The sequence below is a fragment of the Cydia strobilella genome, chromosome 5 (assembly GCF_947568885.1).
Source record: "Cydia strobilella chromosome 5, ilCydStro3.1, whole genome shotgun sequence".
NCBI classification, from domain to species: Eukaryota; Metazoa; Arthropoda; class Insecta; order Lepidoptera; family Tortricidae; genus Cydia; species Cydia strobilella.
Genome location: NC_086045.1, coordinates 14818642 through 14840396, shown reverse-complemented (window position 1 = coordinate 14840396; position 21755 = coordinate 14818642). Strand labels below are relative to the sequence as shown.

Here is a 21755-nt window from a genome sequence, read left to right as displayed (position 1 = left end):
GTTATTAAAATTATAGACCAAAAGTCGTATCTACTGATGCACACCTCACAATTTGTCTGCATTTTAGATGCAGAAGGTCTGAAGTTACTACCGCCATCTACAAAAACTAAACATTTGAGAGATAAAACTGTGGAAAAATTCGGATGTCAAATTAAGGCTTTATGCCTGACGGAAAAATTGAAAATCGTTAAATTCGATCTTATGCACTTTCTGTATCTCGGAAACTAAAAATGACAAAAATACCAACTCAACTTATAGGTAAGGAAATGCGTTGCATGTTACCGTCATGTTAAAATGTAATTTGGGTCGGATATTCACATCCGACTCCGACGTTATGAAATTCGAGGCAAGAAAAGCCCTCTCCACACAACCTAGCTACTTAGTAACTGAAAAGGCAATCTTTTCCCAGAATGCGCATCGAGTTCCATAACGAGATAGTGACTCATAATGCGCATTAAAATTAACTTTTCTATTTCCCTGCCCTCTTCAGTTCCTTGAATGCGAGGATTTAAGGATTTTAGCGGACTCAGAAGTAAGAGGATTGTGAAATATTTAAAACTTACTTATGGATTTCAAATAACTGCATTGCAATTGTACGTGTTACCGGAAAATTCGATTTTGGGGCAAACTAAATCCCACCAAAAACATTTTCATGTAAAATGTTGCTAAGACGAAACCATAAGGCTCGTACTGTCAAAAAGTTAAAGCTAAGCAGTGAGGTAGAAGTCACTCACAAACAAAATAAAAAAAGTTATACTGTAAAAACTTGCAGGTAATATATTATTGGCCAGTACTGTAGGTCTGTATGCAAACAAATCTGCTGACAAGAAATCTGTAACTTTCGGGGGGGTATCTAAAATACCTGTAAATCTGAAAACATTGCTTCCTGAAGTCCTAAAATCGTGAAATTTTGTGTGGTAATTAGAATGCTAATTAAAAAACAACAATAAAAAAAAAACAAGTACAGTTTTGAACCGGGTTCACGTAAACCATACAAGTAGCGCCCTCTATATTGCCACTGTTTCTTGTCGAAACTTTTCAAAACCTTACTTTTTTACCACTTTAAACACAAGGGACTAGTGGTTCTGTGAGCTGTAAAACCTCGCGAACATAGCTTAAAACTAAATAAGTGTAGCTTGTTAGAATAAATCATAAAACTGTTGAACAAAAAATCCTTTTATCGAACCTGATTAGCAGTTAGATTGTCTGAATGCGAATTGTCTGTAGGTACTAAAATTTTGTGTTTGAACACTACAGAAGCGTCTCTCTTGAACGCTTCTGACCTTAATATCTTCGCGGAGCTCTACCTTCGGTCAAATCCGTCCGCCATGAAGATACTTGGAGACGTTGTGGGCAGCGCGCACCTGTCATACGCTCCGGGCATTCGTCCTTCCGTAGCCAAAATGGCAAAAACGGAACCTTTACAGTTTTGTTTTGTCCGTCTGTAAATCCGGTCGTCCGTCTATTATCTGCCCGTATTTGGCAGTCATTTTGGAATATATGTGTATTTTGTGAGCAGAATATGATCAGTTGTTTTATAAACTACATACTCGTATGCTCATGTATTTATTATTATTATTGGGATGAGTGCCACGTCGACCAAGCAGTCATCTATTGTGACGGCCCTTTAAAGTTCATTACTAATGCCCGTCGAATCCATTATTCCATAATAATATTGAATTATTATACAGATCAAATTGAATACTAAGAATTTCACAAAAATATCGTCAAACATGAAAAATTGTATAAACAATACTAGTCTAGAATGTGACTAGAATAAAATCTAAATATCAAAAAACACCTACTTCTTTACGCGCTGATCTACAATGACTCCGTCATTTTGTAAATTTTCCTAAAACTGAATAGACAAAACACAAGAGAACACTAAATTCACAAAAATCGGTTGAGTATTGCAACCTGTAGAGGAGAACAAAGCATGTTTGCCCAAGTTGAATCGGAGACCTTCGCTTGGGTCGTTTAAAAAAACCAGATTATGTTAATAATGCTTAAATTTTTTTAGAAACCTTCAATTTATAATAGGTATATAAAATTCCTGACTTATAATTTAGGCCCTTCAGAAATGGAGCTTTACAATAGCAATACGTAACTTTTATTAAAGCCTAATGTTAAAATGTTTTAAAATTATGCATAATATATGAACCTGTCTTATCGTAGGTTCTTTAAATGAATATGTCATTTCTCTAGCTGGTATAACAGCTCTTACAAAAATGAATGAAATAACACCAAAAACATTTCATGTAAAGTGTTGCCAGGACTAGGCGCATAAAGCTTTTACACTAAAAAGTTATCAGATCCCGTAGTAGGTACCAAGACTTTTCCTCTGTAAGTCCTAACTTTATAAGCTCTAACTGTATAAAGCCAAACACACACAGAACACACATAGAAAACAAATATTTGTGTTAAACACACAAAAAAAATTCCTATTACCAGGACTTGAACCCGAACTTCCACCTTCGTACGCAGAGTCACTACCGACTAGGCTAGGACTCTTTTTCTGTAAAATGAATATATAATTTTATGTCGGATAAATAAGCATCTGGGTTCAAACAAATCCAAACCACACACTTGAACTTAATTAGCTAAGACAGCAAAGGTCTCGCTTTTTTATTTTTTTGAGACGTGTGTTCGTAATGAAATTCGCATATCTGCCGAGCACGACCTGTCAGATACAAGCCGCCGGTCGAACCGGTAGGCAGATTAATCCTATGCAATTTTATCTAGTCACTACGGCTGTGACTCAGTGATCCCGAGTTTTTAACGAACTTTTAAAATAGGAGTAGATATTAGATATAGTGATGATGATGCTCTCCTGACTTATTTCGGCCACAGCGGCTGTGTGCTCTGCATGGGTAGGTAATTTTTAATTCGCGTTATAAGTGAGTAGTTGATCCACTCTCCGGTGCGCCCTTAGTTGGCTCACGTACCCTATCTTCTTGCTAAATACTCGAGCGCATTATGGACACGTCAGCGCACCACCGACATAGGCTATTAATCAATAAATATATTTTCCTATATTGGTGACTAAGAACTACGTAACTATTCCAGTTATTATCAAAATCCAATAAATAAAATTTGGAAATTGAATTTGGAAGTTTGAACCCCCGGAAATCTATTTCGGCAAAGAGAACGTACAATCGGGGACATTCCCGGTGAACCACTTCAGAACTTCTTTGTCTATGATTTCGGTTACGATTAGACTAGCTTTTTTAAGTTTTTAACACATTCGCCACTGAGATACGGTCGTAATGCTGCGTGGTAGCCGATAACCTAGGTTCGTTGACGTTGACGTTCGGATGGCAACTATAGCTGCATTACTGTGGCGACATTACTGCTACAATCTTGCGCGGGTTTTGTATCTGTAAATTTTCTTAAACGTCAAATTGCGGCAATAATGTGGCGACGAAAATCACTTTTTTTATCAAGGAATTTTAATGCCGGATTTCTGGGGACTCCAGAGAATGATATGACTTATGGCATATTCAATCAATCAATTTATTTATTCTATTAAGATAACATTGGTCTCAAAATAAATTGAGGTGGCTAACATATTATGTCCACTTCACGATCTGTAAATGTGACAATTTATATACTGGCATGTAACTAAAATGTAAGTATGATACTCGTATTTGTAAATAAACTAAAATTCCTACGAGCCAGATACTTTTAAAGTTATTTCTGCTGCCATTGTGGAGGAACTTAATTGGCTGGGCACAGGATAAAGGCATCGCCCGTTGTCCTTTTGTATGACGTGACCTAGTAAAGGGTTTGGTCCTACTGATTGAAATATAAGATAGTTATGTTTTTAGAACTGCCTCACTGTGAAGGACCAATTGAATGTATAACGCTATCAGAAATAGGGAATGTCTTACGCAAAATGAAGTACCATAAATCTATCGGTCCGGATAATGTGCCCGCTGATATTTGGAAACTATTAGGGGAAGAAGCACTACCCTGGCTCACAGACCTCATGAACAAAATATTAATACAGCGCCAAATACCATCCTCCTGGAGAAGGAGCTACCTATGCCCTATATTCAAAAATAAAGGTGACATCGCAGACTGCAATAATTACAGAGGGATAAAACTAATGTCGCACACCCTCAAGCTATGGGAAAGAGTCCTTGGGGCAAGGTTAGCAGCCATAACAGAAACAACTGAAAACCAGTTTGGCTTTAAAGCAGGGAGATCTACAACGGAGGCCATACAGACCATCAGGATACTTATGGAAAAATATAAAATAAATAAGGAGAATCTGTATATGATCTTCATTGACCTGGAAAAGGCGTTCGGTCGGGTCCCAAGAAACCTGGTGTGGCAGTCACTGCGGGCCCAAAAAGTACCTGAGGTCTATGTTAATATTATACAAGACATGTATCGTGACATCAGCACACAAATCCGTAGCCCCGCAGGTGTAAGCGATCCATTCCTGGTCAAAGTTGGAGTACATCAGGGATCAGCTTTAAGCCCTATGTTATTCAATTTAACAATGGACTACATAACGCAGGAAGTCCAAAGGGAGATACCATGGAATATGTTGTATGCTGACGACATCGTGCTCGTAGAGAAAAGTGCCTCAGAACTTCAAAGAAGTCTCGATCAGTGGATGTCGAAAATTGAAAGACACGGCCTGCGTGTCAGCCGCACGAAGACAGAATTCATGGAATGCGACTTCGGAGGATCTGAGCAAATCGGGGGTGACATCACTATTGACGGCAACAACCTACCTAAAGTGTCCCGTTTTAAGTACCTTGGCTCTGTGCTGACGGCCGACGCACGCATAGACGAAGATGTGAGTCACAGAGTTAATACGGGATGGTTAAAATGGAGATCGTTGACTGGGGTACTTTGCGACGCCAAAATGCCTATCAAAACCAAAGGCAAAATATTTAAGACGGTCGTTAGACCAGCTATGCTGTATGGCTCTGAATGTTGGGCCGCCTTGAAGAAACATGAGCAACAACTTCATACAGCGGAGATGAAAATGCTTCGTTGGGCAGGTGGCGTAACGCGCTTAGATAAAGTGCGGAACGAGTACGTACGAGGATCCTTCAAGGTGGCACCTGTAACCGAAAAACTTAGAGAGGGCAGACTCCGATGGTACGGTCATGTGATGAGACGGGACGACAACTATTCCGTAAAAACCGTGCTTAATATCACCACCAAGCAAAGAGCATCGGGTAGACCTCCGGCTTCCTGGTGGTCCACTGTCAAAAGAGACCTGAAGACGCAAAACATCCCACCACTGACAACACGGGACAGATTGTCCTGGCGCAGATGCACAAGAAGGCCCGACCCCAAATGAAGTTGGGAAAAGGGCAGGATGATGATGATGATGATACGCATATAAGCATAATACCTATGTATTTACCACTTGTCTCAGGTGGTTCGTAAAGAAGCTGCGCGGTGACTTTCTTGTAGGAAGCAGCTAAGTTTGGAACCAAAACTAGTTTATATATATATTTTGACTTATTTAACATTATTATATAATACAAATAAGCGTCATGCAGCCAAGTCTTCAACCAGTCTTTAGCTGACCATAATAACTTCTTACCAATCGCAGTTAAACCTTATTACTTCTTGCCATGTTAGAATTGGATCATTCCAAGGATAAACAGAAACTTATAACTAATACATTTTAGACTTTAAAAAACATTCGCTAAAAATAGTACGATAGTATTAGCATCAAACTAAGCGACTTATTCATTGATTCAATGTCCGGTTCAATCACAAAGTCAAGTCGTCCCTGCCCACGGCCCAAACTGAGTTGTTCCAAAGAGTAAAGAAAAACAAGGGTTCGGAATCGTCTCATTGGAACCCAAAACACGCGCCCGCTTTGTAAAGAAAACATCGTTGCCCTTTGATATAAGGAACAGCTTTTTTTAATGCATATCTTGAACAGAATTATTGATAACTAACCCTACTTCGTATAATAGATTTACCCTTTGGCTTTTTACCTCTTGAATGTATGATTTTCTTGTTAAAAGGATTTATTTTGATGAGAATGTTGTTTTGTTGATGGTTATTGATGACTTTTACCGACTTATGTTCTTATAAATTTAATTATCCCTTTAGTATCTAAATTACACGCCAATTCGAGTTCAGGTTTTTACATTTTTGGTTGAAGAAATGTAACTTTTGACGCTGACAGATCAGTATCGTATTGGAATTACATCTAATAACTAAAACTCGAATGGGCCCGTCTTATTATAAATAGTATTATTACATCTATAATAATATTATATAACTATTGCGTCTTGGGTCGTTTTTGATTGTAGCATTATTTTCAATCATAATCAATCAAATCATTTATTTTCAGGCAACTAAGGCCCAAAGATACATACATACCTATATGTTACTTTCAATTAATTTTTGTTTTGCTTTATTAGTGCAATATAAGTTTAGACTGCAACACGCAAAGCGCTTTTCGATATTTTAAGGCATCGGCACTAGCATCACAAATATTTTTACCGTGAAAACCTGTTTTTAGTAAAAACTCGTTTTCCCGAGTAAAAACTAGTATTCCGTATCGCATAATCTTTTATCAGAAACATAACCTACAAGCGCAGTTTATTTAAATTAGCCCGCTCAGTCAGCTTTCACTGCCAACGCGAGCTACGCTCTACGTTCGTAGCCGATATCACGGGAAAACAAATTTGTAGCGAAAAGCCCCTACGAAAACAGAACCCACCTAGCGCTTCGATGACAGTGAATATACTCGTATGTTAAAATTACCTACATGGCGCTACCTATCTAGAAAAAAGAAACTGCATTTCATAAAACCCTCTATAATGCGATCTGTCGGAATGTGAAAAATTTAACTCGGAAACTTCAGCCGTTTTTCAGAGCATCGAGCTCCGTACTTCTTCGTTTCGATTTCCGAATTTCTTGTCCTTCATTCATTAGCAAGTTCAATCAGAGGGCCCGCAGCTTGTGGTTATTTATTACCTTACATCGGCCCACACAATTACGGGAGAAGGAAAAACTTTCCCTATTACTGGCCCTCCCGAGTTCCATACAAAAAAGAAATGCAACCGATGTATAGGTGTAATGGATTCCAAGTTTCAGATCCGATTCCGTTCTGATATGGATTGTGTTAGCTAAGTGGACAAGTATGAAAATATCATTTACGGCAATGGATATCATGATACATTATTATAAGTCTATCCATTATTATTATATTACAACAACCTTTTTCATAATACCCTCTTTTGTTTTGCTTAAGTTATTAAATCTATGCAATTGCTTATTATCTCTGCAACTATACAATATTACTTAATTTTCTATAGTTGCGCACTATAAATAAATATTTAGTATACGTGTCTTCGGGCTTAACCAAAATGGAAATTAATATGATAAACAGTAGATTGTTAACCAAGGGATGAAATGGTGCCTTTCACCCGAGTTAAACACTACTTCTTATTTCGAATACGAGGAAAGTAAAATACATGTGCATTAAAAAAAACACGGCTATGTATAAACTTCAGTAGTATTTCTTGAGGGTACTTTCAATTAACAATTTAATAAATTTAAAAATGTTATTTATGGAATGGGGAGTTAATTATCAAAATGGAAATTGTACGACAAATCCATTTAAAAACAAAGTTTTAATGAGTGCTATCGTTTTTTTACGCCACTGTAGATGTAGGTCCAGAAAAACAGATCTCAAAATTCTTCTATGCTTATTTTTATAAAATCAATACGTTCTAATATAAACAAAGGTATTTTAACGTCTAAATGTGCCATTTTTTCAACCTGTTTAATTTTGCATATATTTTAGTTGGCACTTTTTTTCAAACACTAACATTTATTGAGTTATATCTATTGTTTACCATGATAAATCAAAGATAGACAAAGATTTACCAGAATTATGAATAACGAGTGAAAATTCCCGATAATAAAATTAATTAATTAAAAAATTAAAAACACGACTGCTGAATTTTAAGCGAACTGAAAAGCTAAAAATAATTTTGATTTTAGTTATAGTTACATAACTTTATTCCATCTTTTCTGTGGGAAATATACCTATTCACGGTTTGGGACATTTCACATCTATATCTTTACATTGGTACAGCTTTTAAGAGGTATTAGTAGTTTTGAATGTTTGAGGCTCAGGAAAGACTCGTAAGTCTCATAATTTAAATTTTTACTTTAAAAGATTTTCATTAAATTATCTTTGACGCGACTTTGGTACGTCCCACGCATGGCCTTCGGCAAAATAGCAGGTTACTAGAGTTAGACAAACTAGACAAAGATAAGTCTGCAGCGATTGAGATTGTCCAGACTGTGCAAGTAAATTTTTAAATGGGAAATTTCTATGAAATTATGACGTAAGTATAATTAACACTTTCACAAGCCAGAAGCTCAGCGTAGTGCCGAAGGCCCAAAACGTCCTAGAGAGACGCGCTTCTATGAAAAGCCTAAGGCCAAGCTGCGGGAGGTTAGTGCTGAAACACAAAACCATTGTACAAGTATCGAATTGCGTAGGACGAAAGCCGAGCTCCGCGTAGGGCGGCAGGGCCGGGGCATACGCACTTCCTGCAATATCTTCAAATATTATAACTATGCAAAGGCCGAAGGCCGAGCTGCACGAGTCCCGCAGCTCGGTCTTTAAGCGCGCCTTCGTTATTAAGATACTAGGGGAAATTGCAGGAAGCGCGTACCTGTTGGACACTCCGGGCCTTCGGCCCTAGCTAGGTGCAGCGTGGCCTACGGCCCTCGCATTTAGACACTTGTAACATTTGTCATGTGTTTGAATACTAAAAGCGCGCTACTCTCGAACTCGAACGCTTCGGGCCTGCGGCCTTCGCATAGATACTTGTACTATTGTTCTATGTCTGAATACTAGAGAAAGGCGCGTCTTTATCGGACTCTTTGGGCCTTCGGCTATGTGCGTAGCACTTGACGGTACTTGTCGGACGCACCCGGCCTTCGGCACTTTTACTATTGTTGTGTTTGAGCACTACACCTTGCTCTTCGGCCTTTGCAATTAAGATACTAGGGGGAAGTTGCGGAAAACGCGCACTCCAGGCCTCCGGCCCTACGCGGAATTCAGACTTCGGCCTTTGAATTTAGACATTTATACCTACTATCGTTCTGTGTCTGAACACCAAATTATTAAAGGCGCTCCTCTCTCAGACGCTTTGGGCCTTCTTTTATTTAGTCCTTAGATTAATACATACAGTCGACTTTATGTCGCGAGCTTTCTACAATACATTATTAAATCAACGTACACATAGTATAAACTTTGTGACTTAAACACTTTTCACAATCATGAAAATTCGTTTAGTAGGTACAGTCGCCATCAGATATATCAGAGCGGCCAAGGTGCTCAAAAATATCTGAACACGCACTCTAACGCCTTGACAATAGAGCTGTGTTCAGATATTTGTGAGCGCCTTGGCCGCTCCGATATATCTGATGGCGACTGTACTAAAGCTAATAAGAAATGGAGTTAGTAGGTACCTATGCACGAGTTCAAACAAAACCTGTTTTTTTTTTCTTTTACAACCGCGTTAAATCAGTAGGCTAATAGGTACATAAGCAATACGAATATCATTGCTTAAATCGAAGTTCACATAAATTTTAGATTTTAAATATTTCAATAGCGCGATTTTAAAATGTTTGTCTTTAGTTTCAAAATTTACACTATACCATATTATTTTTTTGTATATATTTTTCTGATCAGCAGTAAAATTCTTTTATTTGAGATGTCACTAAATAAGATAGAAGGATTTATTTTTCTTAGCATATTTTGTAAATCCTTATTCTACCAAAGGAAGAATCAAACGCATATGTTGCATATATATTTTGAATCGTCTTTCAAAGCTCTAATCTAAAGTCTTTTGATACCCCACTCGATAAGTTTGCAAGATTTTTTTTTCCAACTGTCGCGCATTATTGTGTATTACGTCCGCCATATTGATTTTATTATGACGCCACATAGCCCATGTCACCCGGGATGACGTAAGGATTCTAATGATATATCACACATCTACATCGGTTAAGGCATTTAGAAGTTATGGTGGAATAATGAAACTCACATACATATATACATACAAACATGAACGCTGAAAACATTACACTCTTTTCTTTGGGCAGTCGTGTAAAAAAGCTTGAAACTCCCAAAACTTCTATGCATTTGACATTTTGAGACCTCCATCTACACTAGCGCCCCTAGCGGCAAAATTAAACGCCCTCATTGCTTATGGTAAAACAGTGCTCTAGAGCAGAAACGGTGATTTTTTGGACTACTCGACATTCTGAAAAAGCTATTCTGAATTATCCGAACACCGTAATTACCTTTGTTAGTTTTAAATAAATAAAAAAAAAACTAAACTACATGAGGTATATAAAAAATTAGGTATGAGCCGGTATTTCTGCTCATATAAAATTTAAGGGATTTTGTTACGATTTTTTACCAATTTCAATTGTTTTGTATGATGTATCTAGGATACATACTACACTAAGTATAAATATATATTGTATATGTGTAGGTATAATAAAACAAAATTTGTTTTTTGATCGATATCTGTTTGTATGTAAACAGACCTATTAATAAACAGCTATTACTAGTATTGCCATAAAACTGTTAAAAATTATTCCTATCGAACCAATATGCATTAACTATCTATCCATCAATGCACAACACAAAGTTTTCATTCGCCACTTTTTAATAAATTTCCGTTTTCCTTGTCTTCGTATTGTCGGCGCACCTGCGAACTGAATTACGAGGTACGTGCTCAGCGCGTGTCCGATAGCTTTAAATTCCCTGTGAATTGACTTAAGTGCTATGTAGCTTATATACAAATTGCAACGTTTTACTCAGGGAAAGCTGTACGAAAGCCCAGCCTTCCTAATTCTTGGGCATACTCCTGCTCCTTAAGGAGACATTGGCGCCCAATGATTTAAATCCGGCGCTGTTTATTTGAACAAATTGTAGGACCGTAGGTATAACGGTTTCCGAATTAACACGGGGCTGTTGTTTGGGTCACTTTATCACTGAGGTCCTTGTGTACATGATCGCAAAATTACCTACTATGTATAGGATAAATACAAAGTTTTTGCGTTCTTTCTACGGGTAGCTAAGTTGCGTAGCGTAGCCCTATTTTTAGTTAATAGTATCTAAATATTTTCGTGAATACAATAGTGGTTTGTTATTACGTACTTAAGTTTTGATTTACTATATTAATGTATTTATTCACATACAGAATTACAGCTAGTCACCCATGCGCTGTACAAAAATATTTTATTACGTTTTTATCCAATAAACACGTTCCACGACACGAAATTTATGCACACATCTGACCACCGCAATTTTTTGGGATAGTTTTTAAATAAAAAATATTCGAGTTTGAAAACGTAAAATTGTAACATTATTTATTTATTTTATTTATTTAAACTTTATTGCACGATATAAAATTGTACAAAAGGCGGACTTAATGCCTTAAGGCATTCTCTATTAGTCAACCATTGGGTCAAATAGAAACGTGTAGTTAGTGCAGGATTGTAGAAAGCGAGAGGCAATATGAAAAACAAATCAAATTATTCTAAACAATATATATTTTATTTATACACTTACACATATAAGAATAATAGCAATATATACCTACATATATACAAACATGCATACATACATACATATATAAATAAATATTGTATTATGTACCCAAGTATACAAGTAACATGCGGATCATTTATTTTTAAACAAGTTAGAGAGGTGCTTACGTAACTTTCTTTTGAAAGAAAATTTGCTCTGTGCTTGCCTTGAAGGAAAAGGGAGATCGTTCCAAAGACGAATTGCCTGAAGGGCGAAAGAGATGGAAAAAAAGCCAGTGCGGTGATGAGGAATGGTCAGTTTCAGACTTCGAGATGTACGCAACTCGCAACCGGGACGTGGTGCTACAAAATTGAATTTAGATTTAAGGAGCGCCTGGATCAAATAATATAGAGTACAGGGTGCAGAGAATTCTTAGTGGCGCTCACGGATGGGAAGCCAGTTCAGTTTGCCGCGGAAGGCCGATACGTGATCGTATTTACGAAGTCCATATATGAACCTAATGCAACTATTCAGTAGTCTGTCTAGTTTGTTGAGTAACTCCAATATTAGAGTAACACACATCTGCATAATCAATCACGGGCAACACCAATGCCTGAATAATAAGAGTTTTTGTGCTAACTGGGAGAGAGTTCTTGAACTGAGTTATGAGGCTGGTAACCCCTTTTCACTATTAGGTAGGTATATACTGCCGCCTTAAGGAAAAAACCATAAGTGTCAATTTTTGCGAAATTGAGTTATTGACACCCTCGAAATCAAGAAGATAAATTTGATTTTTCTATCTAGCAGTTATTTTTTTATCTCTAACAGGTCAAGATTTAGACAAGCATAACTACACGCCATTTTGGTAAAGTTATTTCCTTTTTGAGAAAGAAAAAGCATAAGTATATATTATATATATACTATATATTATATATAGACAGAAAAGTACTAAAGTGACGACTTGTGTTTTTTTTTCTTCTGTGTTGAACTTAAGCCCAACACCCATTTCATAAGAAGAAAAACCATATTTTAGTATTACATAAAATTTCTATGTAAAAAACCCTTAAGTTGACAAAAATGTTCATTCTTGTTAGTAAAAAAATATTATTAGTCATAACTCTTGGAACCTGATAAAACATAAGTTGCACGTTATGTTTTTTCTATCTCGTATGACTCTCACTTATAATTTTTCTGCTTAGTGTCGGTTTCAAAAACAGTGAACTAATGTATAGTGCTTTTCTCAAACATGCACAGAAATAAATTAAAGAAAGTCCAACAAATCAAAGTTTTACTTTAGTAGATCGGTAAGGCGCCATTCATTTATTACGTAAGACGATTTTTGCCACGTTTTGACCTCCTCCCTTCCCTGTGTAAGAAAAAATAAGAATAGGCTGACTCCCTCCCCCTATATTACGTATGAATCTAAAGGAAAAAATGAATACACGTTTGGTTTGTTTTAAAGCTTATTTTTCAAAAAAATATTTTTTGGAACGTTTATTTGTATCTATTACAAAGGTACTGGAGCATGTTTAAGCTAACTATGCACCGTGTTTGATAGCATAGTGTGGAAGTATTATTTGAAACGTCATAATTTCACAGAAAAAAAGGACGCATTTTTGTAATAACGTAACGTGCAGGTAACGTAAGAACTATGAAAACCTCTCCCTCCCCTTTGTAAGAAAAAATAAGATATGTTCGACCCCCCTACCCCCCTAAATAGTCTCACGTAATAAATGGTTCGCGCCTAATTGGTCCAAAAGTCTTCTAGAAATCGATTTTGGCACAAGTTATCTCGGATGTGGGTATATATATGGTATAAATGGATTCAGTATGATGTCCTGAATACAAATAATATATTAGTACGTACTAACTGTGACGTCAGAAAGTCGTTGGTACAAATATATATTTTTCTTTTAAACACCGTGTACAGTATTAAATGAAAGGGATTTGTGAGTAAATTACAAATATCTAACAAACACACTATAACATTTTCTCTATTTGGTTTAACACATTATTAGAAAACGTCTAAAAACAATTCAGTTGAATCTGAACTGTTCTTGACTGAATGGATTATTCCATAAAACATTCCAAGGGATCGAGCGAGTTATTTAATTTTGCATATGAACAAATTCCCCGCTATAATCCAAAGCAATGTAAGTAAATACTAAGTAATCCGCACGAAACTAAGTAACATATTTATAATACTCGTACAAGGGCCTAAGGCGTCGGTAAAATAGAATATTCACAGCGGCCGGGCCACCTGTACGGAAATGTTATTATCTCATTAGAGAAGCCCTTTCAGTTTCCTCAATTTGTTACGGACAAACGGAATTTTAATATCATTCGCGTAATATTGCGCTCTGTAAACATAAGAAATTTTAGGCCCTTGGTGGAAAGTCATAGTTGTTATTTCATAGACACTTAACAATGTATTTTACAAGTAAAAATAATGCAGGTAGATTATATTTAGCTGAGGATGGTTGGTATCATTACTTCTGGTACCTACTTAAATTATACGAGTCAGTCAATTAAAATATCTAGATCCTGGTGCATTGTTAGACGAAAAAACAAGATAAAACACCACAGTTTTGGCATATCTTAAAATGGTCTCGAAAAGCATGTAACATATGAACGGCGTCAGCAGGGCCCATGAGCGTTCGTTTCGCATAATGGTATGAAAACTGTTCGTAATTAAACTGGCAGCCTCGGGCGTTCAAACAGCGTGTGACGTCGCTGCGCTTCGCCAGAATGCTGCGACCTAAATATTTATTTACATTTCATTTGGGAGAATGGAGAATGTGGATACGAGCAGCATGAATATGTGGAAGGATGGATTTGGCCTACAGTGAATGCTGTGATATACTTTAGTGGATTTTAGATAAACAACATATTTATATTTATACCTACATTGTAGGCTTTTTGGCTTCTACGGACGGTACAATATTGAACAATTATTTTATATTTTATTTTGATGACATTTATTAAATATTGGAGCCAAGGTCTACAGTTCCCAGCCACATTAGTTTGAAACAGACAGAGAGAATCATATTGTGTTTGTCTTACGCTATAAGTTATAAAAGCTTATAGTACTAGCACCCGAAAATTTGATTTGCCGGACTATAGTTAAGAAATATACGAAATAAATAATAGTAGGATAGTGATAATGACAACAATTAAGGATGACTCACGTTAGACCGGGCCGTGACCGGGCCGGAGCCTCTGGCGCTTCATTTTCTATGGAAAGCATCACGTGATCACCTGTCATGTCATAGAAAAGTAAGCCCCGGAAGCTGCGGCCCGGTCACGGCCCGGTCTAACGTGAGTCATCCTTTAACCGCCTACAAATATATCATATCATCTGTTAAAACTAATGTGACGCGGGACTGACATAATTCGCATTGTTAAATGTTCACACCATTACTATTACTACTTATTGAAAGTCTTATTTGAAACAATATTTACCTTTTTCCTAAAAGGACATTGTTTCATGAAAAGACATGTTTTGTCATGACCTTTTACTATGCAATAGGTAATATTGTTTAACTGAGAGCATTTGAATAATAATATATCTAAGTGTCAGTATAACGAACTATAATAAATATCTTTGTCCACGTGTATCCTAATGTCCATAAATAAATAAAACAGTTTTGCTAAAATTGTACTAGTTTACCACATGGTATATTATATATTTATACCATATAAATATATAATAATAATAATATTTATACCGAGACAAATATTACGATAAAGTGATCCATTTCTTTCTGTAACAGAAATAAGTTTTTCTTAAGGTGATAGGCGACCGCAGCAGCGTTATTGTTGCTACCAATGCTACCTACGTTACTACTGCGGCGTTGACGAGGCCAATGTCACTGTCGATCTCCTTGATAAAATGAGTGACGAATCGTTCTAATCGCGGCAGTAATGTGGCCATAATATCAACACGCATCAACGCGGTGGTGTGGAGTCCGCATGAAAGTAAATATATACTTATGCTAGAGCAAGTCCAAAAGTCGTATCTTAGGGCATTATACAAAAAATACACACCTATTATCCGTACCCGTACCCTACTCTGATTCTGCAGGGACATCTAGGGTACGATTCGCTCCAGTTGCGGAGGTTGCTCTCTTTGGCGAAATTCACGATCGGTGTTATTAGAAACACAATAGATAGCGTAGCCCTTGTGGAGGCCTTCATGCGATTATTTGTGCCTAACCAGTAGATTCGCGCGTGGCGTCAGCGTCACCCGCTGCTAGTGGAGGGCACCGCGCGCACGCCAGCGCACGCACAGGCGCCGGTCGCGCGCGCGCACGCTCTGCTCAGCTCCGTGCTCGAGGCACACCCGGAGTGTGATTAGTTTGTGAGTGCAATCGGACGACTGATGATTGAGTGTAAGAGAGTGATAGAGCGAGAGATGCCTGTAAGATAGTATTATATAAGTATAATTAATATTCTTATGTAAGTATTTGTACCCAATGTATAAGTATTACTGTCTCCCAATTTGTGCCGCTGTGGCTCTAGCTGTTAAGGTACAATTGTCAACTTAAATAATAAACACTAATAAATGTATCGGGAACATTGACAGTGACGTCGCCCCGCGTTAACACTGCAATAGCAATGCTGCGATTGTATTATATTGTATTCTGTATCCATCAGAATGAAACCTTAACGGATTTATGTTAGAAACGCTGTTATAACTTATAACCGCATCCATGTAAGCAGCCTTGTTGAATATTCCTGAAAAGGTTGTCCTAGATTTAGAGATGGATGAAAGAGATTTTTTAAAATGGCAACTTGGAAACAACCATGCAGCAAATTGCAGAAAGTAATTCCAAACATAAGGAAATGATGTGTTGGTTACCTATCTTATGTTGGTGAAATATTAATGATGCATTATGTGTTGCCATGTAAGAACCTTCGAGTTAATTTGAATGGTTTCCTTTTTCATTTCATTACATTTAGTAATTTTGACCACGTTTCGTATGGTAACACTATATTTTTTTAAATTGAAAATATCCCAAAGCCTAAATCAATATTCTACTTATATATCCCGGGTTATAACATTTTAGCTTACACATACATACATTTCCGTATTTATCCTATAAGTTGAAGGTAATAAGTTTTTTAAAATTTTAATCAGGGAAATGGGATTTATGTGTAGTCTGTGCGGAAAGAGTCTTGGTATATTTGGGAACCAATACATTCTACGACTCTTCTTTCCGCACAGACTCTATTCGAAAATAATCGTGGTCGTTTCACCCTTGCAGATAAGCTTTCAAGTGGCTGGCTGGACAGATCGGAGATAACAAATGCAATTTAAGTCAGAACAGCTGGAAAAAAATACCTTTCTCCACTGTTTAGATGTTTCTCTAGTTAGATAGGTTGTTGAGATTAAGTCACGTTTAAGAACAAAGTTTATGAAGCTCTAGTTCAGTTTTAACTCTTTTTGTTTTAGAATACTTCGAAAGTTTTATATATTTCGTATGCCAGGTAGGAGTTATCGCTTTCATGCTGCTTAAGTATGTCGGAAATAGTCGGAATCGATACAACAATACATGTGTGTCAATATGGGTTTATGTAACATGAGATTTGAATGAAAAATTAAATTTTAAAATAGAAAAAAAATATAATAGAGCTCAAAAGATAAATCTACACAACGAAATTGTTACCCTCCTCCTTAAGTGGTTTATGAATTTTATGATAAACCTCAATTTATTCAAAACCAAAAACATATCAATGATCACACATTTACTGGTTATTTTTCGTTTTTGCACATTGTAATATTTCCGCCAATTTCTCCCCGGCGAATTTAACAAAACACAGTCGGAATCCTGAATAACCTCTTCCCAACACGTTGTCAGGCGACTGATTTCCTCGTAACGTGGGTGTGACGGTTCGCCTAGAGACATAAATGCTGCGAGTTTCATGTTTCGCATGCCAAATCGACAAATTGAGTCGCTTAGGAGTAGGTTGAATCGAAAGAAACTAGCTGTAATATAAATACCTCTACGAGTCGGATATACCTAGACGTATCACTTTGTGTATAGTCGTTGTTGGTCGTCAACCTGGTGTTTTTCGGTGAGCACTTTCTATACTGTTATTTGGAGATACTATACGAGTGCGCGTGGTTTATATGTATTTTGTTACTTCAGTGGAGGAGTACGTGACGGTAAAATAATAAATTTAACTAATATTTATTTTCAGTTCTAAAGAACAAGTCTAAATATAAATAAAAAATTATACTTACCTCCATAGTTTACCGTGCTATATGTAAAATAAGATGAAAGACAATTAAGTATAGTTCATTTCGCACAAATCATGTCACTGATATTTCGTGTCTGGATTGGTTACCTACGTGACAGGCTACGCTACGCCTAGTGTAGGAACCAGTACAACCTTAATTGTAAATGCATAAATGTACATAATTGTCCCTTAGTTTTAAGACCAGTTAATTTTTGTTTCTGCCTAAATCTTTGTGCACAATAAATGATTTTTACTTTACCTTACTTTACTTTTCATACCTACATATTTTGATAACGTTCAATAGTTATTAGGTACCTGATGTTCAATACATATTGAAGTACCTTTCAATAAAATGTACAAGCAGCATAACAGCCGAAGTTCCAAACTCAAATCAATTCTACCCACCCACTTAATGTTTGTCGTGCCCTGGGACAACTGAACATAACTCGGAAAATCTGAATTTCGAAATCGTGTTATGAATTTACAGCAGAACGAATGTTCAAAATTGTCAAGCACATTGTACGTAACGTAAATTTACGTTTCTCTGCTGCTGTGTTCTCGTTAAAATAGAGAAACTGTATGAGAGCAGCAGTAATGCCTGTCACGTCAGTTACGCGGCTGCCACGCGTGGAGACAAACGCACTGACTCCGCGGATAACATTGTGTGTCAAACATACAGTAGGCTAAGTATTTCTCAAATTGTGAACCGCATACCTATGTATGTTTTAATTTCGTTGTAAACAGGTTATAGAAAGCTCTATATGATACTTACTGTATATTCTACGATATCCAAATACCTTTTATGAGTAGGCACAGGTACGACTTATAATTTATAAAAAATTTATTATAAACTGAGCCATGGTAGGTACCTACTTATCTTTATGATTTTTCACGGAGGCATCAGCAGCGTTAATTATTTTTGTCTTTCACCCGTACTTAGGCCGTGTACTTTTGTTATGTACCTACTATGTATATATATAAGTATATTTTCGGTCTATTTCTGCTAATAGTAGATTAGTAGAATATTATAGGCTTGATGACAAATTTTCATAAATGGTATTAATCGATCAGATTTATTTCTAGGATTAAATGCCTATATGGGACCCACTGCATTAAAGCAATAAAAAAGTCGGAAATGATAATCAAAGTCCGACAGTCGTACTTCACTCGCGAAACGCTCCTAACAAAACTTAATTGCGTTATTGTCGGTGAAATATCGCGTTTATGTATTTAGTTGCTGTACAATCTTTTTTTGGATAAAATGTAAGGTATCGAATGGTGGCTTTCAGGTCCTGTATTTTAGTATCATTTCCATATATTATTTTAATATCCACATTATTGCGATAAATTGCTCATTTGCTATTTATTTTACTAGATTTTGTTTTAAATGAAACATGTGTCATCATCCCTATTAATTCGTTCCTTTCAGTCGTCTCGCAGAGCACTCAAGGCATATTATAACCGAAGTTACCGAACTACCGAACCGAACTATGCTTACTGCCTAAAGTTGTACAACTGGTACCTGTATGTCGTCTACTGTTTTCATATATGCGTATGCACTTAATAACGCGACGTGAGAATAATTTACGATAGTGTACGAGTAAGCAAGTTTTTGAGTGATTTATGAAAGACAACGTGATCGGTCCGCATTACTAGTACAATCGGATTAGGACTAACCTCAACATCTCTAGAGCAGTCCTGAAATTTGGTATATATATATGATAATTAACGGTTTCTTTTTCATGTCCACACTATTTGACATTTGGGGACCTCGAGGGATCGCAGCCATCTTGGAATATGTGTACCATCCTGGAGAAATGTGCGTTATACTCTAAATCTACGTTCTCTGTGAAAATATAGTGTAAGGCATCATTAAGCTTATTAAATTCTACATATAAAAGTCCTAGATATCTTTGCGTAAAAATACATCTTGTTGTAAAATAATTTATATAAAACATTAGTGCCTAATAAAATCCGCTTGGACTTAGCAAACGCAAGGTATGTTCTAATTTTGCTATGATTAAATTAACTCTTTATCTTTACACAATAATGTACACAGACTGGACACTTGTTAACTTCAGACTACAAAGCATGATGGAACCTTTTCCACGATTATACTCCCGTGATAAATTAGGTAATTTCCACCGGCCGGGTTTATCGCACCATAGAGACGCGTGTTTATTTGGACTGTAATGCGGAATGGCGCTTTGACGCTCAATTCGGACCCATATCCGGTGGCGCTTGACGTTTATGAGGGTCCGAAGCATACTAATATCGCCGAAAGTAATTCAATATTCCTGCCTAAAACGAGGTTTGATCTACTTTCGACTCAAAGGTGTTTTGGTTAAGCTCTGGTTGTTAGTTGGTAAATTTGTTTCAGTTTGTGGGAGTCAAAGGAAGTGAGAATTAGTTACCTATAAGATTTGTAGAATAAGTAACTATTTACGTATCATTTTACTTTAATTATTAGTCCTATATATTTTACCTATCTATAAAATGCGCGTGAAAACAATTCCTCAAATATAAAAAAATATAAAAAAATAAAATATCTTTATTTCAGAACATTTAAAATTCCATACAATATTGTTAGTACCATCGTTATACCTATGTGTTAGTAAATACATTAAAAATAAAAACAAAACTTTTAACAATAAAATCAAAATCCAATAAATTTAAATAATTAATATGTCAGATTCAAAATAATATAGACTAGAATAATAATTAGAATGTCAAAAATTTACCATTTTCTCTTAATTTAAATTCATATAAATAATGATTTCATGTCAAAAGAGCAACAGATACACGCATAACAAATGTCGATATATGTCTACTTAATGGTTTTGACCCATGCACACAGGATGGAACTATCAGGTCTATCGGCGATGACCTTCAGTATCCTGTTGTCGCTGCGTCGGATGCGATTTAGGATAGATGCGACCCGCTTTCGCCTGATTGCATAAAAGTCGTCGGTACGCGCCTCGGCAAACATTCCTGACGCGCTACAGAACCGTGGCAACCTCAACAGGATTCTGAAGGCATCATTATACTGGATACGGAGAGCATTATAGGCTTTCAGCGTGTAGTTGACCCATAGGCTACCCGTGTAAAATACTTGGCAGAACGCCTTAAAAAGGGTGATTTTAACTTGTTTTGAACAACGGGTAAACCTACGAGCCAACATATTGCTTCTGACCGCTAATGCTCTTCGTTCCCTCTCCAAATCGAGATCGTCTTTGAGGTCTTCTGTCAGATAGTGCCCGAGATATTTAAACTGTGACACCCTTCGTAGATCATTACCATTCAAAGCTATAGAAGGCACATGCTTAGGGTTCATTTTCTTTGACCTGAAGACTAAGACTTCGCTCTTTTTGGAGTTGTATACAAGACCGTGAGTTTCGGCGTAGGCCTCACAGACACTCAGCATTTTCCTGAGTGCACTGACAGAGGGGGACAGCAGCACCATATCGTCGGCGTAGCTTATGTTGTTCACGCTAACGCCGTCGACATAACACCCCACCGGCATTCTGCTGAGCTCCTCTATCAGTCCGTTAACATATAAGTTGAAAAGCTTCGGTGAGGTTAAGCCCCCCTGCCTCACTCCGCATTCCAACCTATATGCTTCCGACTGTGCTACCCCCCATCTAACCGTATTGGTCTGGTTGCCGTACCAATATTTAAAAATATCTATTATTTCACGTGGGACCCTGTTTGAAGCTAGTTTATCCCACAGGACACCATATGACACCATGTCAAAGGCTTTAGACAGGTCGAGGAAGCACGCATATACAGGCGTGTTCCTCTCTGTGTAATACTTGACGGTGTAATATTGTACCGATACAGTTGACTGGGAGGTAATTGTTCGTAAATAGTATAATGTTCAAATAAAGAACGGTTGACTTCACAACCGTAAAATGTTCATCCAAATTACAGCGACTGCCCCGTAATCTCATTTAAT

General features: G+C 36.9%; 1 protein-coding gene across 1 annotated transcript; it reads right to left on the bottom strand.

Annotated features, from left to right (window-relative positions):
* Positions 1-20627: 20627 nt before the first annotated feature.
* LOC134741773 (uncharacterized) lies at positions 20628-21323 on the bottom strand. Its single transcript, XM_063674668.1, has one exon. It carries the CDS (start codon positions 21321-21323, stop codon positions 20628-20630), a length of 696 nt encoding a protein of 231 aa, XP_063530738.1.
* Between the last annotated feature and the right edge of the window lie 432 nt (positions 21324-21755).

What these genes read in the sequence shown, in the direction of transcription:
- LOC134741773 (XM_063674668.1), bottom strand. Translation starts at nt 21,323, where the DNA reads ATGCCGGTGGGGTGTTATGTCGACGGCGTTAGCGTGAACAACATAAGC.